Raw genomic sequence first — 18,657 nt, 5'->3', positions numbered from 1 at the left:
ACACACATTTACACACATTCACGCTCACACACCCACGCACACACACACACACACACACACACACACACGCTCACACTCACGCTCACACACACACACACATTCACACTCAATCACACACATACAAACACAAACACACACACACACACAATGCTCTGTCAGCCCCCCGCCCCCCCTAAACACCCTCTGCCAAAACCACCTCCCACAATCCCACATTCCCTTCTCCTAACCCACACTACCCAGCGCAGATTACAGCTAAACACACGCATATACGTATATGGAACGACCCCAGCACAGCTGGCTTTCTGGACTTGTCTCGTTATATCGTCTTTATCTCGTGGCGGTAATGAGCAGCAACGCCATCGCTGCCTTGCAGTTGCTGGGAAGCAACGCTGCAGGGCAACACGGGCCGTTCTGTTCCAGAACAAGGCGGAGGCCAAGCAAACAGAGATGTGAGAGTAAACAGGCTCTGGTCCTGCGGCTATTTCACCCCGATAGCCCTCCCTCGCTCTCCTTCCGTCCAATTTCACTGCTTACTCTCTCACTCTCTCTCTGTCTCTCCATCCCTCCCTCTCTCTCTCTCTCACTCTCTCTCTCTCTCTCTCTCTCTCTCTCTCTCTCTCTCTCTCTCTCTCTCGTTTTCGCTCTGTCTTCCCACTGCTCTTTAATCCTACAGCAGATGATGCAACAGCAAGCCGCCCTGATGGCCGCCACACAAGGCTCCTACCTGAACCCCATGGCAGCCATCGCTGCCGCACAAATGCAGCAAATGGCAGCTTTCAATGTCAACGGTCTGGTGGCTACCCCCATGACACCGTCCTCAGGTACACAACACACGCATGCAAAGACTCGCACACATCCACGCACATACAGCGACTCAGGATGAAGGCCGTTGTTGTTTTTTTTCCCACCGTTATCCTTGCAGATTTGAATCGGTAGCAAGAATTACAGAAGCGGTAATAGATTCACCCAAGGTCTTTATACTTTCGACCTTGTGCATTTGCACCGTGTTGCATTTGCGACATGTAGGCTCCGGATTTGAATTGAGGCCAACATTACCAGTGTCCAACGAAAGGAGGGCAAGCTTTGTATCGACAAAGGCATGATGGGACATGATGTACAGCCCCCCTTGACATTCATTGGCAGCCACATTATCTCTCTCCCTCTCTCTCTCTGCCTTCCCCTCTCTCTCTCTGTATCCCTCTCTTTGCCACTCCCTCTCTCTCTCTCTCTCTCTCTGACACTGTGTTTTCCGGGAACGGAGCCAATCTGATGACTTTGGACGCAGAGTCCTTGGCTTATACAATATGAGAGCAAAGATTTGTGAGAGATAATCCCGGACCTCAGTCTGACCTATCTCCCTGGCCCTTGTCGTGAAGAGCTTTGATGGCTCGACACTAAGTAGGCAGGCTGCCTGAAGGCAGGGTTGCAGCAAATGTATTAAATAAAGTGGCTTGCTGCTGTAGCCGGCATTTGTAATCCACAAAAAAAAAAAAAAAAAAAAACTACATACACCCAGGTAATGCCTATCAAACATAATCCTACATGACTTAAATGCCCTTCACCTGGATTATAGAAATAGGGAGAATCCATCAGCACAAAAGGGCAGTGACAAGGTGACGGGCCAGGGATGTGACTTCAAGGAGGAAAGGCCGCTGTCACAAAGCAAACGGTGTCCATCACCCCCGGTTTAAATTTCCGCATTAGTTTCCCCAGAAATAGTTCAAAGAACTCGAACAGTGCCGGGAAGTAATTACACTTCGGGTTAAGACGCCGGGTTTCATTGGGGAGAAATCCCGATTTGGTACAAAAAGTGTACGGGAGATATAACACCCAGAAATGAAGGTGAAAACAGAATGTACAGATAGATGACGAGGAGGTTTGCATTCCAAAGTGAGCTCCTCTCACTCAGTCGCGGGATATTTTGTTTCCCTCGTTCGAAAATGGAAAACAGCGAATGACTCACGGTGGAAAAAAAACCTCACGGTTGTAAAACCCGGTGTTTGCGCAGGCACCAGCACACCTCCGGGCATCAGCGCCGCGGCGGTGCCCAGCATAGCCGCCCCCATCGGGGTCAACGGGTTCAGCGCCCTCCCGCCCCAGAGCAACGGTCAGCCCACCTCCGAACCCATCTACACCAATGGGATCCACCCGTACCCAGGTGAGCCAATCAGGCCCCACTTCCACGCCGGGAACGTCCATGCATGCTTTATTCATTTATTGTGAGAACGCAGAATTGCCCTACTGGATTAACTCTGGTCGAAAGTCTACTTATGCGATCGCCACTGTCCATGTCACATTACGCTGTTTAAAAATTCAGGTTTTTTTTTTTCTTCGTTTTTTTTAATCTTTGATCCGCCACGTCCCAACCGGCGCATTTGGCAGTGCTGTCCTGTTGGCTGTGCGTGGAAAAACATCGGGAATTCCATTTTTGGACAAAAATTAGATGATAGCAAATTCATGTTCAGCAATTTTTTTTCTTCTCTCTCTGCGTATTTTCAAAAAACTGAGTTTGATTTCAAAATATCGTAATTGGATCTCACGGTTCACCTTTTATGCAAACACGCAGATCAAGATCATCCCTGGATATTCCGAGTGTTTTGAAGTCAGACTGTGAAACCCTATAGATAAAATAATGTTATAAAGTGGATGGACTCGTGAATGACTACGCCGCGTCTTCTTCGTTTGATAAAAAAAAACTGTTGCGCCGACGCCGCCTCAGAGGACACGAAGAAGAAGTGCTGATGTCACTTCTGTAAACGGCGTTTCAAGAAACAATGACAAATCAGCACCAGAAACATGGCATTCCCCTTCACCGCGGAAACATCATCTCTGTGTCATTATGGATTACGAGGAGAGGGCAGCAGCTCCCAATCATACTGCGGAACTGGCAGTGGAAGGCGGCGGAGCAGCCATAACTTAGAATGAAAACAATCTTTTTTCAACTTTTTTAATATCTTTTGAAAAATAATGCCTTTTCCAATATTTTTCATGAATTAATGATTCAAATTTCAGATACAAACATTCAACATGATCTCATTGAAGGAGGACAGCATTATCCAAATGCAACCGTGTGAAGCACTAATTGTTTTTCAAAATGGGTATTTTTTGCTGCAAAAGTCTGGAAATGCTTCTATAATTTTAAAGCCTGATTTCTCAGAACTTTCACCTTCAAAACCTTGATCTTTCATTAGTCATAACTTCCAAAATATTTGTTCTACGCTTTCATATTATGTGGAAAAAAAAATGAACAAATCGAAATGTGACTCTCATGTATGCAGGGGGTCACATTTTTCATTCCACAACTTTCTGTCGTTCATTTATTCGCCATGGAATTTAAACTTTTAAGTATGGTGGGTCAATCAAATGTGGCTTTTGGCAGATCTCTGAGCAGCCAACCCTGGTTTCATGATTAATCCATCAGTTCATTTATCAGTCCATTACGGTTAATTAGGTGGGACCCCGGACCCTCTTCTGCTCCGTGTGCGCGCACACTCACACACACACACACACACACACACACACACACACACACACACACACACACACACACACACACACACACACACACACACACACAGACACACAGGATGCTGTTGAGTTTTTCATGGAAATTTAATATCTATCTATCTATTTCTCTATCTCTCTATATCCCTACGTCTCACACACACTCTCTCTTTCTCTCTCTCACACACACACACACACACACATATGGGATGCTGTTGAGCATTTCATAGAGATTTAATATCTATCTATCTATCTATCTATCTATCTATCTATCTATCTATCTATCTATCTATCTATCTATCTATCTATCTATCTATCTATCTATCTATCTATCTATCTATCTATCTATCTCTTATGTTTGTTATTATGTGATGTAATGTTATGTCTTGTGTTTTTTTCTCATGTTCTCTACCACTCTTTGTTCATTCATTGCCTTCCCAATGACACTTGTCTTCTCTCTCATGTATTTTCCCTCCTCCTCATCCTCTCTCCCTCTCTCTCTCTCTCTCTCTCTCTCTCTCTCTCTCTCCGTCTCTCTGCAGCACAGAGTCCCACCGTGACTGACCCTCTCCAGCAGGCGTACGCTGGCGTGCAGCACTACGCAGGTGACCTGCCCCTCCTTACTCCACTCCTAACTCCTCTCTTCTCCTCCGCCATACGTATGTCCCACTACACCCCTTTCTTTTTCCACCAGACCAGTCCACATTTCCCACCCAGATTAGACACTTTGCATTGGGATAGCAAGGGGATTTTCAGCTGATGCACTCACACAAACGTATGAATATTTTCCTGTTTGAGGACGCGAGCCCTGCCAGAGCCTCCCACATGGAGGATGATATGGACTCCTCTCCTCCACCACTTTTCCTATCCAGCTATTCTCGGCAACTTTTAGACCGTTTAGGCTTTGCTTCTCCTCCTCTCTGTTCTCTTTTTCCCTCTCCTCTTTTCTCCCCTCCTATCCTCCAGCACTGTTTTTGTTGTTGTTTTTATTATTAGATTGCAACCCCCCCCCCCCCCCCCCCCCCCTTACTCCTCTCTATTGCTCTCATTTCTCTCAAACTTTCTCTCGCTATGTTTGTCACACTAGTATATCTCTGTGTTTTTATGCCTATTAGTTCAATGGTGGGGGAGCTTTTCTATTTTTTTTATTTTATTTTTTTGGTCGATCCACCCGCTGTACGAGCCGTCGTGCAATTTATTTGTGCGACGTCTGGAGGACGCAAACTAACAAAGGGAATAATGATTAGAATTTTCTTGTGTCAAATATGAAAATGGATATGTGAGAAATTCCCGCTCTGGTTCTCCCTGTTTGCAACAGCAGCCTACCCCGCCGCCTATGCGCCAATCAGCCAAGCGTTCCCCCAGCAACCGACCATCATCCCCCAGCAACAGAGAGAAGGTAAGAGCGAGCAAGTGAGCGCACCCACCCAAGATAAAAGGTGATAATTGCCATGTTCCATTCTAATGTAGCTGTGCTGCTTTGAATTAGCGAAGGTGCCGGAAAAAATAAAAAAATAAATAAAAACCGCCGGCTGGGGGAAAATGTGAGAGAAAGAGGCTTCCCATTTACCGAGCAGAACATTAGCAACTAGATGGAAAGTTACTCTGTCATTATTCAAAAACTGGACTAATTCAAACTCGCAAATGTTGGACTGCTTAATCAGTCCATTACAGTGTGTTTAAGTGGTTATAAATATTCATTCGATTAATTAGCTACATGCACAATCATTTATTACCATTCATAGTGTAGTGATCCTATGCCACAGCAGTAGATGTAATAAAGCATGAGATATACTGCCATGCAAAAGCACTCATCTTCCGCCATTTGTCACTCACAATTATTCATCCATGTGATTGGCGGCTTTGAGCGGTATGAATATTCAGTTTGTAAAATGTGAAATTACATGTCCGCACGCTGCCTGAAGGAAGCATCGCTTTGTGTTTTCCCGTCACTTGGGTGTGCGATACATGGCAGGGATAAGAATCTCCACACATGGATCTGTTGTTTGTTTGTAGCTCACAAACACATTGCAAGATGAGCCGAGCTGAGATCTGGACACGGCCGTGTTTCGTCTGATCTCTCAGCCGGCCCTGGAACTCTTCCGTTTTAATATGATTCCGATAATAATAATACACCCACAGGAAAATAGAAGAGATTCTATGAAGCCTCAGCTTCAACCTCCCGCTGTTAAAAAATTAGATTCTATATATATACAACCTGTGCGTGCGTGCGTGCGTGTGTGTGTTTTGTTTTGTTTTTTTCAGTTGCAATTTTACAATTTCTGCTGGAACATTCGAAGCAAGGCCCCACTTTGTACACAGCTGAATAAAAGTAAAGATTTGTTCATCACTTTGTATATGTGTAGAACATGTATTGGGTAATCCAAATTTCCAGGCACATTGACAAAGGCAATTTACAAACCCAAAAATTGGAGTTTGCTTGCCTTGACTATGGCTTTGCGTCACTGGATTTGAGATAAATCAATATGTAATGATTATGTTTGTCCATAAAAGCTGCATACCTTTAAAATGACGTGATTCACTTGATCCGAACAGACTAATTATTATCGACAGAAATATTATTAATGTGAAAGACAAAGATCACGAGATGAGGAAGGGAGATTACGTGTTGATAACTGTGGTGTGGGGATGGTGTGGATTAAGCGGCCACACCTGTCTTGGGTCTAGGTAATTGGGCCTGGGATCAGGGTGGCTGTACGCCTGTTGCCCGTCAGGGCAATCAACAAGCAACAGGTAAAACCATCATCCCCACACACACAAGGGGGCAGCCTCTGTCGTGGCAACGGTCCATCCCCTCCCCACTTGTTCCATCTTGCCGCTCTCTACAATAAACTGGTGTGTTTGCAACATCTCTGCCAGTGTCTGTGTGTCGGAGGACCCTGAAAATGCCACTCGGGTGGTGTGTGGCATGCGGAACTGCCACAGTGGTGCCTGAACAGAGACTCTCTGGCACAGGGAAGGGACACAGAAGGGCCGTCTGAAGACACACTGGAGCCACCAGCAGGTCAATGGGCAGCCATGGCACCAGCCCTCTCCCGACTGGCAGCAACAGCACCCAGGATGTCCAGTGGAGGACCGGGGGAGAAGCAGTCGCAGCAGCCAAAATGGGTAACCGCACGCAGCTAGCTGCTCCACGCAGCAGCTAGCTGCTCCGCCCAGCAGCCAGGCCACCCCTCCAAGCAGCCCCCACAACAGCCAAGTCCAGCTACACCTCCACCAACCAGCACAGCAGCCATAGGCTCCACGCTCTAGAAGGGACGTGGCAGGCATGTTTTGTCCCCCTGGGGGAGGGTGCTGTTTAGGGGTTACATGTCTTCTGGAAAGGGGACTGTTTTTGTTGGACACTTTTGTTTATTTGAGGTATTGGAACCCTGTTTCAGAGTCTGTGCTTTTATTATTTTTAGGTATGGGAACCCTGTGTCAGAGTCTGGTCGTTTTATTGATTGTTGTTAGGTATGGTAACCCTACAGAGTCCAGTCGTTTGTTTTGTTAAGGTTTGGGAACCCTGTTTCAGATTCCAGGCATCTTATAGGGTAGGTTTCGGCTCAGTTTGGTGCTGGGGCTAGGTGGTGTGGGGGTGGTGCAGTTTAAGCAGCCACACCTGTCTTGGGTCTAGGTAATTGGGCCTGGGATCAGGGTGGCTGTATGCCTGTTGCTCATGAGAACAATCAATGAGCAACGGGTAAATCACCCACCCCCACACAGACGGGGGAGCCTCGTTCATGACATGTGTCCATCTGCTCCCGGCTTGTTCCACCTTGCCACTCTCTACAATAAACTGGTGTCTTTGCAACGTCTCTGCCTGTGTCTCTGTGTCGGAGGACCCTGAAAATGCCACTATGGTGGCATGTGGCAGGCGAAATACCACCATGACTTTTCTATCATGCGCCTGAGGCATGAAAGAAACGTCATCAACACGCCCACTCGCATGGCCCCTTCTCCAGTGGGATCTTTGTGCACAGAGTATAGCGGCTTTCTGGTCTTTTCTACTTGCCTGTATATAATATACAGTATACTGTATATATGCTGTGTGTGTGTGTGTGTGTGTGTGTGTGTGTGTGTGTGTGTGTGTATATATATATATATATATATATATATATATGTGTATGTATGTATATATGTGTGTGTATATGTGTGTATATATATATCATTAATACAGTAAATAGTAAAAATTTGACAAAAACAATGGTTATTATAATAATAATAATAATACCTACAGTATACTAAAAATATAGTATAAAATAGTAATAAGTATAGTAGTAATAATGGTAATCAATACTATTATTAGTGTTGTTAGTGCTATGATAAAAAAAAATGCGAACTGAACAAGACTGTAGCCCCAAGAAAAACAAGCCCCCCTTTATTAACCTGCGTGCTTCTGTGTGTGTGTGTGTGGGTGCGTGTGCGTGTGCGTGTGCGTGTGTGTGTGTGTCCTCTATCTCGCTAAGGGACGGCGGCACCACAGTCGGCTGCCGCTGCGTCCGTCTTGTCGTCCTTCTCACCCCCATCTCATCGTGCTATCACCCCGAGCAACGAGACGGGAAGCCGCACCGAGGGGTCTCTCTCTCTCTCTCTCTCTCTCTCTCTCTCTCTCTCTCTCTCTCTCTCTCTCTCTCCTTCTCTCTCCCTCCCTGTCTCGCTCACACACACATTCCAGCCGGTCCATCCCTCCGCCCGTCAGACGGGTTTGTAGAATGGTTGGATGCCGGCTTCATGAAAGTGGAGAGACGGGGGTAGATTGGATGCCAGTCACACAGTAATTGGGGCAAAGACTCGCCATGCCTGGTCATGCGTGTGCACCCTTATTTCTGTTTTTGTTAATCTTTCTACTCTCTCTCTCTCTCTCCCCCTCTCCATCCCCCCCTCGCTCTCTCTCTCGCTCTCTCTCTCTTTCTCTCCCTCTCTCTCGCCACGTCTGTCATTTAACCGATGGCTCAAAAGGTTTCTTTCCTCGTTTTCTATGTCTTCTTTCCCTGATTTTGGGTGTCTCCTGTTTTGCACCGAACTCACCCTTGTTCCCACCCCCCCCACCCCCCCACACTCCATCCCTCCACCCCCACCAGGGCCAGAAGGCTGCAACCTGTTTATTTACCACCTGCCCCAGGAGTTCGGAGACGCAGAGCTAATGCAAATGTTCCTGCCTTTCGGCAACGTCATCTCTGCCAAAGTCTTTGTGGACCGCGCGACCAATCAGAGCAAATGTTTTGGTGAGTCAAAAGTCAACACGGGGGCCATGTATCTATTTGTTTATTTATTCATTTACTGTTTGCATTTAAGAGAGATTGTCCGAGGGGAACGGGAAGTTGCAGCGTCGCTCTCTTGCAATTAATGTTTGTGTTTGTCTGTGTCGATCCTAATCGAGTTGCAATTAACATTTTAAGGTTGGAGCCACATGCCACTGTGGCAGTGAGGCAAGGAGAGAGGGGGAGAGCGGGAGAGCGAGGGAGAGAGGGGGAGAGACTGAGACAGAGAGAGAGAGACAGAAAGGGAGAGAGAGAGGTGGGGGGGGAGGGAGAGGGAGGTAGTGCGACTGTCTTACCTCATCGATGTATCTAACAAGCGAGCCAGCTGGCAGGGTGGGTGTGTGTGCGCGGCCGGAGGGGTTGTTGTCACAGTATCACAAACACCTCAGCTATCTATTGACCAAAACATCTATCTGTGACGGCCATTTATTCCCAAACCCAACGGTTCTGAACCTTTTTTGGCCCATGACCCTGTTTCCAGATAGATAGATACATAGACATTCAATAAAATGGTTAACTGCACACACTATGCAATCCAATCCAATACAATACAATACAATACATACAATGTATATACAATATGCAATATATAATATATACTAAATACAATATACACTATATACTATATACAATATATACTAAACCTAATGATAAACAACAAATAAACAACAAAATATATAACCTTAAAAAGAGCAGAAAAACTATGAAGATATAAATATTTATAAAAATATATATAAGCGACCAAAAAATATTAACCATAAAAATGTGGCCACATACAACAACAAAGAAATATAGCCACAAGCAGCCTTTAACATGATTCAAGCCAATTAAGATCATATGGTGCAAGCTACACAGAGACGTTTAGTCCTTGTACCGTGTGTAATGCGTTGCAATGCACCTTTTAAATAATAAAGGTTTCATTCTACACAGACTTTGGTGACTCGGTGATAAATTATGTGATGGCCAAACTGGATGGTTGGCAGTAGTAGTAGAAAATAATCAATTTAAACACAACACTTTACCATCCTAAATAGCTGTGAAACAGAGTGACTGACCTGAAGACTCCTGCCGCTGCAGTCTGGCAGTGAGAGGACCACGCCCTTAGTGACATCACCACACCAAACCAGATGTAGTGTGCAAACCTGTGTAAATATAACTTATATGCCTATGCAAGCATGTGCAGATAACAACCAAATTGCATACTGTGACTAATAGTTATCATAAAGCATGTACACCAAGTTTTGTGAAATTGCACATCACATAAAGAGATACACGTTTTAGGCTTTTGTAGCGCCCCCTACTGTTAACTTTTACATACTTTGGCGCATACATTCCAATACCTCTACCCAACATCCCCAAGCAGTTATGTGAGGATTGGACTAGTGCTCAATGAATTATGGCAGATTTCGTGTTAGACCACACCCATTGTCAAGTTTAATGGTTAATAGCGGGCAAATTGCTTATCCAGTCGTAAATATTTAATTGTCCTTTTTTGAAGCTAGGTCCCTTTTTGTCCTCTACCAAATTTGGAGTCAGTCGGTCGAACCAGACCGACGGTGAACCAGACAGCTGAACTAAAGAGAAAAAAATTGGGAATGTACAATAAACCAAATGAGAAAACATTAAATATAAGCCTTAAAAAAATGGTTAAAAGCCAATAGAAAAATAAACCTACAATTAAACAGCATTAAGGCCGACAGTATAGACTGAATAAATAAATAAATGGCTGTTCTTTCAAAATACTACTCATGGTCATATTGAAAATATTCCACCCTGAATATTAAACAGTTTCACGTAAATTTGAATATTGCATCTTTTATTTGATCAGATGTTTATAATTCACAATCCGAATTGTTCACTCCCCCAACTCTACCAGTCAAATTGAGAGTGGCCTTGGTGCTCCGTCCGCAAATGTGAAGTCTTTTGCCAGAAACTTGGGGGTGCTGTTTGACTCTGACGTAAAGCTCGAACCACATATTAAAAAGAGTGTCCGGTGTTGAAGGAAGCGGACCTTCCTTCAACTGAGGGAAATGTCAAGAATCAAAGCAGTCCTGTCACACGCACCCTCCTCCAGCCGGTTCAGAACGCAGCGGCTCGGCTTCTCACCGGGTCCACAACACGACATCCCATCACTCCGATCCCGGCTTCTCTCCGCCGGCTCCCTGCTCGCTTCGCAAGCCGTTTACAGATTTCACGTCTGGGTCTGACTCCAAAGCTACAAAACCCATTTTTATAGATCTGCTTTTATGTGATCTGGCCCCCTTTCTTTACTTTTTTTTATTTATTTTCTATTTCTCATTATAATTTTTCATTAGTTTATTTATTTATTTATTTGTTTGTTTGTTTGTTTTTATTGTGTCTTTATCCGCTTTTTTCAATTTAATGAATGAATTTAATTCCTGTCTAATAATGTTTCGTTGCCTTTTAAATTCACAATCTGAGCATTTTGCTTTTATTCCGTCCGTCCAAGCACTTTGTAAACTGTGTTTTTAAAGGTGCTGTATCAATAAAGCTATTATTTCCAATATTATAGAGCACGGCGGGAGCTCCAAATGAATTATATAGAAATTAGGATATATTTCAAACCTGTTTAACGAGGAAAGTGTCGACGCAGTGAAAGGATGCGCCCGCCCGCTTCCTCACTTGCTCCGAACCCGGCGGACTATTTCGACTGACGGATGAGCCTCGTAAAGTCCGCGTTTGAAGAAATATAAATAATGTGAAAACGTGTAAAGGCTTTATTGACGATATCATCGTGTCGTGGGCATCGGCCGCGTTGGGAGTAACGTGTGCATGTGAGCGTGGTGACGCAGTGTCCCTCCCACCCTCAGGCTGCAGTGCCAGCCAGTCAGGCCGCTGCCCCCACAGCGCTCATCTGCCCCCCCCCTCCGCTCCCCCCTCTACCCCCACTCACCCAGCCCGTTCGGTGGGCGTGCAGGTGGAATCAGTCGTCTTAAAGAGATAATAATAGACCCGCGTGGGCCTTGTTGGTGATTCAGTTGGACAGCACCGCCCATGGCAGAGGCAGCAGGGGGGAGGAAGGGAGACAGAGGTAGAGGGAGATGGGGGGAGAGGTAGAGAGAGGGGGGATGTAGCGAGGGAAAGGGAGGGAGAGACAGAGGTAGAGGGTGATGGGGAGAGGGAGAGAGAGGGAGAGTGAGGGGGGAGGGATGAAGGAAGGGAGAGACAGAGGAGGGGGAGATGGGGGAGAGGGAGAGGGAGGGGAGGGAGGGAGAGGGAGGGAGAGACAGAGGTAGAGGGAGGTGGGGGAGAGGTAGGGAGAGGGGAGGGAGGGAGAGGGAGGGAGAGACAGAGGTAGAGGGAGCTGGGGGAGAGGTAGGGAGAGGGGGGATCGAAGGAGGGAGAGGGAGGGAGAGGCAGAAGTAGAGGCTGATGGGGAGAGAAAGAGAGAGGGGAGGGAGGGGGGAAGGATGGAGGGATGGAGATTGAGGGTGGGACAGAGGTAGAGGGAGATGGGAAGGAGAGAGGAGGGGGTGGAGGGAGGAGAGACATAGGTAGAGGGAGATGAGGGAGAGAAAGGGGAGGGAGGGGGGGGTCAGAGGTAGAGGGAGGTGGGGGAGAGGTAGAGAGAGGGGGGAAGGATGGAGGGAGGGAGAGACGGGTAGAGGGACATGGGGGAGAGGGAGAGAGAGGGGGGAGTGAGTTTTCAGTTGATATGTTAGTTTACCCTCACATATCTCTTTATATGTGTTATTACAGCAACATTATTTACACCTTCATATATCATTTCTTTATTTATATATTTGTGTTTATTTGTATATACTTTATCTGTGTATAAATATATTGTTAACAAAGAGAGAGGTAGAGCATCAGTGAGAGACAATATACTGTATATAATATATATATATATATATAATATATACCTTAAGATGTATATATATATCTTTATATATTTTTTCTGTACATATTTTTAACAGCAATTTTTTTGTTTTATTTTTCTAGGTCATCTTCATATGTGTGTGTGTGTGTGTGTGTGTGTGTGTGTGTGTGTGTGTGTGGTTATATATATACTGTATATATATACTGTATAATTATTATTGTTAAAAACATTTCACTGCAACATTTATATTTTTATGTTTTTAATTGAAGGTTATATTTGTCACTTTTTGTTTTCCATTTGATTTGGCAATGTAAAGCACTGTTTACCATGTTCAGAGAGAGAGAGAGAGAGAGAGAGAGAGAGAGAGACTTGATTCCCTCCTCTCCGTCTCTCCTCCTCTCGCAGGTTCTCTCTCTGTTTTTTGTTTTTTTTTCCATAGTGTTGTCATCGCTCGTCCTCATCTCAACCTGTTTTGGTTTCTAAGCATCCTGCGCTGTCAGTCAGCTGAGGGGCGGGGCACCTCATCTATTTCACTGTCTCATTTTTCCCCGGCTATTAATTAAGATCTTGGCAAAAAAACAATCATTTAACCCATGATTTTTTTCTTTTTTTTTTTTTCTTTTTTACTTCATTCTTTTTATAGAGCGAGCCCCGGGGCTCACGTGTGAGACATGAACTAATTCCGCAGAAGATGCTGTGCATTAACAGAGCAACGTTATTAGACTCCAGCAGCAGCCTGACACTGTTCATCTTCTTCTAAGACGTCTCCTTAATGGACATATAGCCTGTAACGCTCCTGTCATCTGGCCTCCACTCAGCATATGGGGGTAGAAATATACACACTTCATTCCTCCATGTAGCTTTATGGATATGTTTCAGATGACATAAGGTAAAATAACACTTAGTGGATGCGGGGGCGAAAAACAGATTATTATCCCCCTCAATATATCATCTTAAACATTGTCTATATGATTTTAAATAATAATGTAATAATAATAATAGTAATTATAATAAAAATAATAATTATTATAATAATAATAATAATAATAATGCATTGAAAGCATTTATAGATGCAAAATAATGTATTGTTACGTTTTAAGTAAGATTTGAAAGATTGCGCCCACCACTCCAGTGCCTGCCCGTCCCCAAAACCCCAAAGACACCAACCAGCCCTCATGGAAAAATCCATGGTAGCGGTGGCTGACCGCTGCTTTGCAAAGGTTAACTTCAAATAAAGGGATGTGTCGGACATCTCTCGACTTCTTTTCAAAATGGAGTTTGATTTCTAAATAAATATTTCTATGTATTGGATGAATATCTAAAAAAGGTGGAGGCTCCATCGGCGTTGGCTGAGTCGCTCACTGCTCCTGTTGAACCCAGTCTCACGCCGGTCATGATCATCCTTCCAAAAATCCGTGTGATGCATAGTCGGAGTGTTTCAGATAGAATAATGTTATAAACGAACCCGGACGACGGCGGGTCTTCAAAAGCTTCAAAGCCCCAATCCTCCAAAAACCTTGATCTTTAATAAGTTAAGGCTTCCAAAATATGTGTTCGATTCCCACGAGCGATACCTTGTTTTCAAGCTCTGATTCCACACTTTCATATCCTCATTGATGTATATATTCCTTTTTTTTTCGCACTGCATGTGAAAATGGTCGCCATGATGTGATTTTTTTCATAAATTTGGAAATAAATGAAGACATAAAAAATACATGATCGCAATAAACATTCAAGTTAAAATACTGAGTGAGTTTTGGGCAGGCCTCATGGAGTTTTTGACTCTTACACACTGACAGAAAAACACGAGAGATCTGCTTCTTCGGGAAAATTTAATCTGATTATTAACTTTAGGCCAGTTGTTGCTTCTCTCCTACAACTGTAATCAACCTGCATGCTATGCAACCATTCAGATATTTACCTGCCAATAATACAGTATATGTAATAGTAATAAGGGTTTCCTCTATATGCATTTTATACAACAGTACTTTTGGGGGCACCTTTGGTATTCCCTTTTTGCTCTTATTAATTTTTTCTGTTTATTGCCACCCCACCCAAAAAAAGTTAAATTAAATATCCGCCCCTGATTGGATGGAAATCGAGGTGTTGCAGCAGCAGAACACTGCAAGTCAAATAAAGAGGTTAAAATAAAATATATACACAGAGGCACAGGTACCCACAATGGGTGGCACAAGAGTTATGCTAAAATAAAGTACAGTATATTACATTGTGAGTATATTATCAGTGCATGGCATTGATAGCAGAAAGTGGTACTGTATGTTGAAAAATGCTAGTATGGTATGCTGTATAATACAATATATGTATAATATAATAATAATAATAATAATAATAATAATAATAATAATAACAATAATGTTCTTCTTCTTATAAATGATTATAACTAATACAAATAAAAATAAGATTAATGGTAATAACGAATAATATCTAATAATTGTACTACTACTAATAATAACAATAACAAAATCACAAAATCACAGTATTCATTAATGGAGATACTGAGAGTACCGGGTACTGTCAGAAGGCATTTAAACATCACAGTACACACATTAGCATATTACTGTAGTGTGGAGCGTATTGACACCTGCATAGCAATTTGGCAGGTTTTCGCACTCTGTGTGAAACCATAATTATTGACTGTTGCTGCTAATTAATGTGGGGGGTGAGAGACGCTCGGTGATTTTTAGATGCCCTGAGTTGTCATCCAGAAACAAGTCTCTTTTGGAGCGCCCTCTCCCTCTCCCTCTCCCTCTCCCTCTCCGTCTCCCTCTCCTTCTCCGTCTCCGTCTCCGTCTCTGTCTCCGTCTCCGTCTCCTCCATCCTCGGCTCCCCGGGGATGCAATGCCCTTTCTCTTCACGAGTCGCCTCATTTAAAATAAAAAATTAAAATAAATTGGGCGCATGTCATTTCCAGGATATAACAATCGCACTCGCAGTAAGTGGTCCCCGAATATGAGTGTTGAACTAGTGAACTAATGGGCAAAAAATGTGAATTGGGAAACATGAAATATGAAGATGGTAGAGGTGGCCTCGGCAGAGGTATAAAGTGGCGTCTGGGATGCACGGATTTAACATTAGTCTTAATCCGCTGTGTTTAGTCACTCAATATTGACATTTAGGGCTGATCAAAGCTCTCCTCTTGAATTAGGTGGATTAAGCTCCAAAATGGATTTTAAAAGGTCTTCTGAGGAGGGTCTGACACATCCACCCCCCGAAAAATAGCAACCGCTCTGCTCACGCCCACACACGCTTATACCTATTGATGCAACCGCGCACGTAAGCTTGCACACGCGCACGCACACACACACACACACACACACACACGCGAAGGAAATTATATTACACCCATTTAAAGATACACCATCATATTATTCGGATGTTTCTATTATTTTAAACCGGGGTAGTTGAGCAAACATGTTACAGGTCAGGTTGTGTGTGGGAGATGCATGTAAGGTACGGTGGTGTCACTGGTGTGCCTTGCTCAGGGCACGCAGGCTCCAACCGGACGTCACGCGTTGACTCCTACTGTGATCACGGCTCGCACCCGCGGGTGTATTTTCCTCAACCCAAATCTCTCAATCTCCCCGCGTCCGTTTTTCTTACAGTAAGGCTCTTGGGAGACCGGCGTTTGTTTTGGGCGTGTCTGTCCTCCGAGGTGCGGCACGCCAGGGCGAGGGGATTTATTTTAGCGCCAAGTAAAGTTTTTGGGGAGGGGCGGGGCGGGAGATGGGGGGGCAACCGCCAACCTGCCAACCGACTGACTGATCATCGCCCGTTTGTGTGAAAGGTCTGTAAAAAAACAGCGGCGTTATCTCACCCCGCGCTGACAAAAGCACCGCACCCCCAACCCAGCCCCACCCCACCCGAAATTATATTGGACCCATAACGGCATACCTGTAACGGCCATATCAAATCACCTGGCAGCCGGAAAATTTGGGATGTCAATCAGGGAGGAGTGATAAGCGATAAGGATCCCGGCGCGGGGAGGCTCGGGGCTCATCCACCGCCCGCACCCGAGGAAGCCGCGTGCACCGTCACAGGGAAACACTTTGGAGTTCTTCTTCAATAAAACAAACACTCCGGCTCCAGGTTTTCCTGTGATGACGGCCTCGTCGTTTCGCAGCACAATGGCGTTTCTTCGACTAACGACCGGCGGTGGAAGGCGACAAAGGAGCGGTGTTTTAGTGCGGTACTTAAATAGGAAAGTAAATCTTTATTTATATCCCACTTTTAAAAAAAACACACTGTTAAAATATGCTTTACAGTCAGGCGGCGTGAAAGGAAAACACGGCTGAAGAGAGAGAAGTGAAAACCAAAGTGAATGTGCATAAAAACAGAAAAGAAAAAAAAGTATGAGTTAGAAACAAGAGAAACGCAAACAAAAACAACAAAGAAAAGGCTTCGGAAGGGAAAAAAAAACAAACATAAATGACATAGTCTGCTGATCTAATAATGGATTTCCAAATATCAAGTTTATCCAGTTTGGGAGGCTTTGAGATTTTACACTACAATTCTAAACTAATATTGTTACTTTTTACTGTACATTTGGAGCAAAGTCATTTTAGTTTGTTTTTATTCTGATTTATATTTATATTTTCTTGTGAATTGGTATACACTACACTATTTATTATACAATTACACTATTATTATTTATTTACTTTGTTAATTGTAATCTGGCTCTGGGTGAGGAAGTACATTTAATAGCAAGTACTTATATGTGTTTTTTTTGACAGAAGTAGCAATGTCAATGTTGTTCTTTCCATTTCCCTGGAGTCAGTGTGTATTAGGGTATTTATAGTGTACTTTTACTTTCAGTACTTTGTACTTTTTCCAGCGCTGCTTATGACCAAAATGTCTGTTTTAGAGACAAGGCGCGTGTCCTGAGGCCTGACGTGACAAACTGACTTGCGTCGTAACCATGGCAACGGAACGTTATCACGGGACCGTGCAGCGTGTAACTTTTTGACTCGGGCACACTTTTTTTACGCGCACGCACACACACACACACACACACACTGGACAGATGTTCGTGAACACACACCTTGCGCTCTCATGCGTGCGCGCGCTCTCAAATCCACAAATAGCGTTAATTACCTTTTTATCCCCGCCTTCGTATTTCCTCACCTTTCAGAGATTTTAATTAATTTTGTCGAATAAGGAAAACAAAGAGCTATTGTTGCATCATTGTTAAGAGATTAAAAGGCTCTCCTCCGTTTCCTCTTCTGTCATCTATCTCTTTTCTTTACCTTTGTCTCCTTCCTTCGCCTCCTCACCTCTCGACTCGCTGCTGCTTTCTTCACCTCTGCCCCTCTCGCTCTCTCTCTCTCTCTCTCTCTCTATATATATATATATATATATATATATATATATATCCCTCCATCGTTTCCCGTGGTCCCTCAGGCTTTGTGAGCTTCGATAACCCGTCCAGCGCTCAAGCTGCCATTCAGGCCATGAACGGCTTCCAGATAGGCATGAAGAGGCTGAAGGTGCAGCTCAAGCGGCCAAAGGACGCCAACCGACCTTACTGACCCGTCTATCGTGCAAACCCAGGTACAACAGCACCCACCCACACACACACACACACACACACACACACACACACACACACACACACACACACACACACACACACTCACACACACACACACTTGAACTTGAACTTGAATACACACATGCACGCGCGCGCGCACACACACACACACACACACACACACACACACGCCATAACAGCCTAAAAACATGGCTGTAGTCCCACAAACCACCACTTCAAGGGTCAAATATTACAGGTAGGTGCCTCCTGCCGTTTTACAGTATGTTAATGAAAGAACAAACATGAACTACAAAGTGAAAGTTCTTATAGTCGATGTCATAATAATAATGATGATTAGTGATCATATTTTATATTTATCAAATTATTTTAAAATATATAATTAAAAATTTTTGCACCTTTCATACACAACATATAACACAAAGTACTTCACATTAATATAAGGCTAATCAAATAGTATAATAATAATAATAATAATAATA

The 18,657-nt window shown here is 44.1% G+C and overlaps 1 protein-coding gene across 16 annotated transcripts in view; it reads left to right on the top strand.

The window, feature by feature from the left end:
* The window catches only part of celf6 (CUGBP Elav-like family member 6), a gene marked incomplete at both ends in the record, with an annotated part of 142,853 nt that extends 124,698 nt beyond the window's left edge, over window positions 1-18,155 (top strand). For 3 of the 16 annotated variants that reach the window (XM_079997825.1, XM_079997819.1, XM_079997817.1), the window contains 6 exons: window positions 677-821; window positions 2,009-2,158; window positions 4,047-4,109; window positions 4,823-4,903; window positions 8,589-8,672; window positions 18,028-18,155. In XM_079997825.1, the coding sequence (XP_079853951.1) occupies window positions 677-821; window positions 2,009-2,158; window positions 4,047-4,109; window positions 4,823-4,903; window positions 8,589-8,672; window positions 18,028-18,155 (651 nt within the window). Of the gene's footprint in view, window positions 1-673; window positions 822-2,008; window positions 2,159-4,046; window positions 4,110-4,822; window positions 4,904-8,588; window positions 8,733-18,027 lie in introns of all 16 variants that reach the window. The other 13 variants (XM_079997816.1, XM_079997830.1, XM_079997828.1 and 10 more) reach the window with 5 other exon arrangements.
* Between the last annotated feature and the right edge of the window lie 502 nt (window positions 18,156-18,657).

This window comes from Zeus faber (assembly GCF_960531495.2).
Source record: "Zeus faber genome assembly, chromosome: 3".
In the NCBI taxonomy this organism is placed as follows: Eukaryota; Metazoa; Chordata; class Actinopteri; order Zeiformes; family Zeidae; genus Zeus; species Zeus faber.
This window is presented reverse-complemented; position numbering and strand designations above follow the sequence as displayed.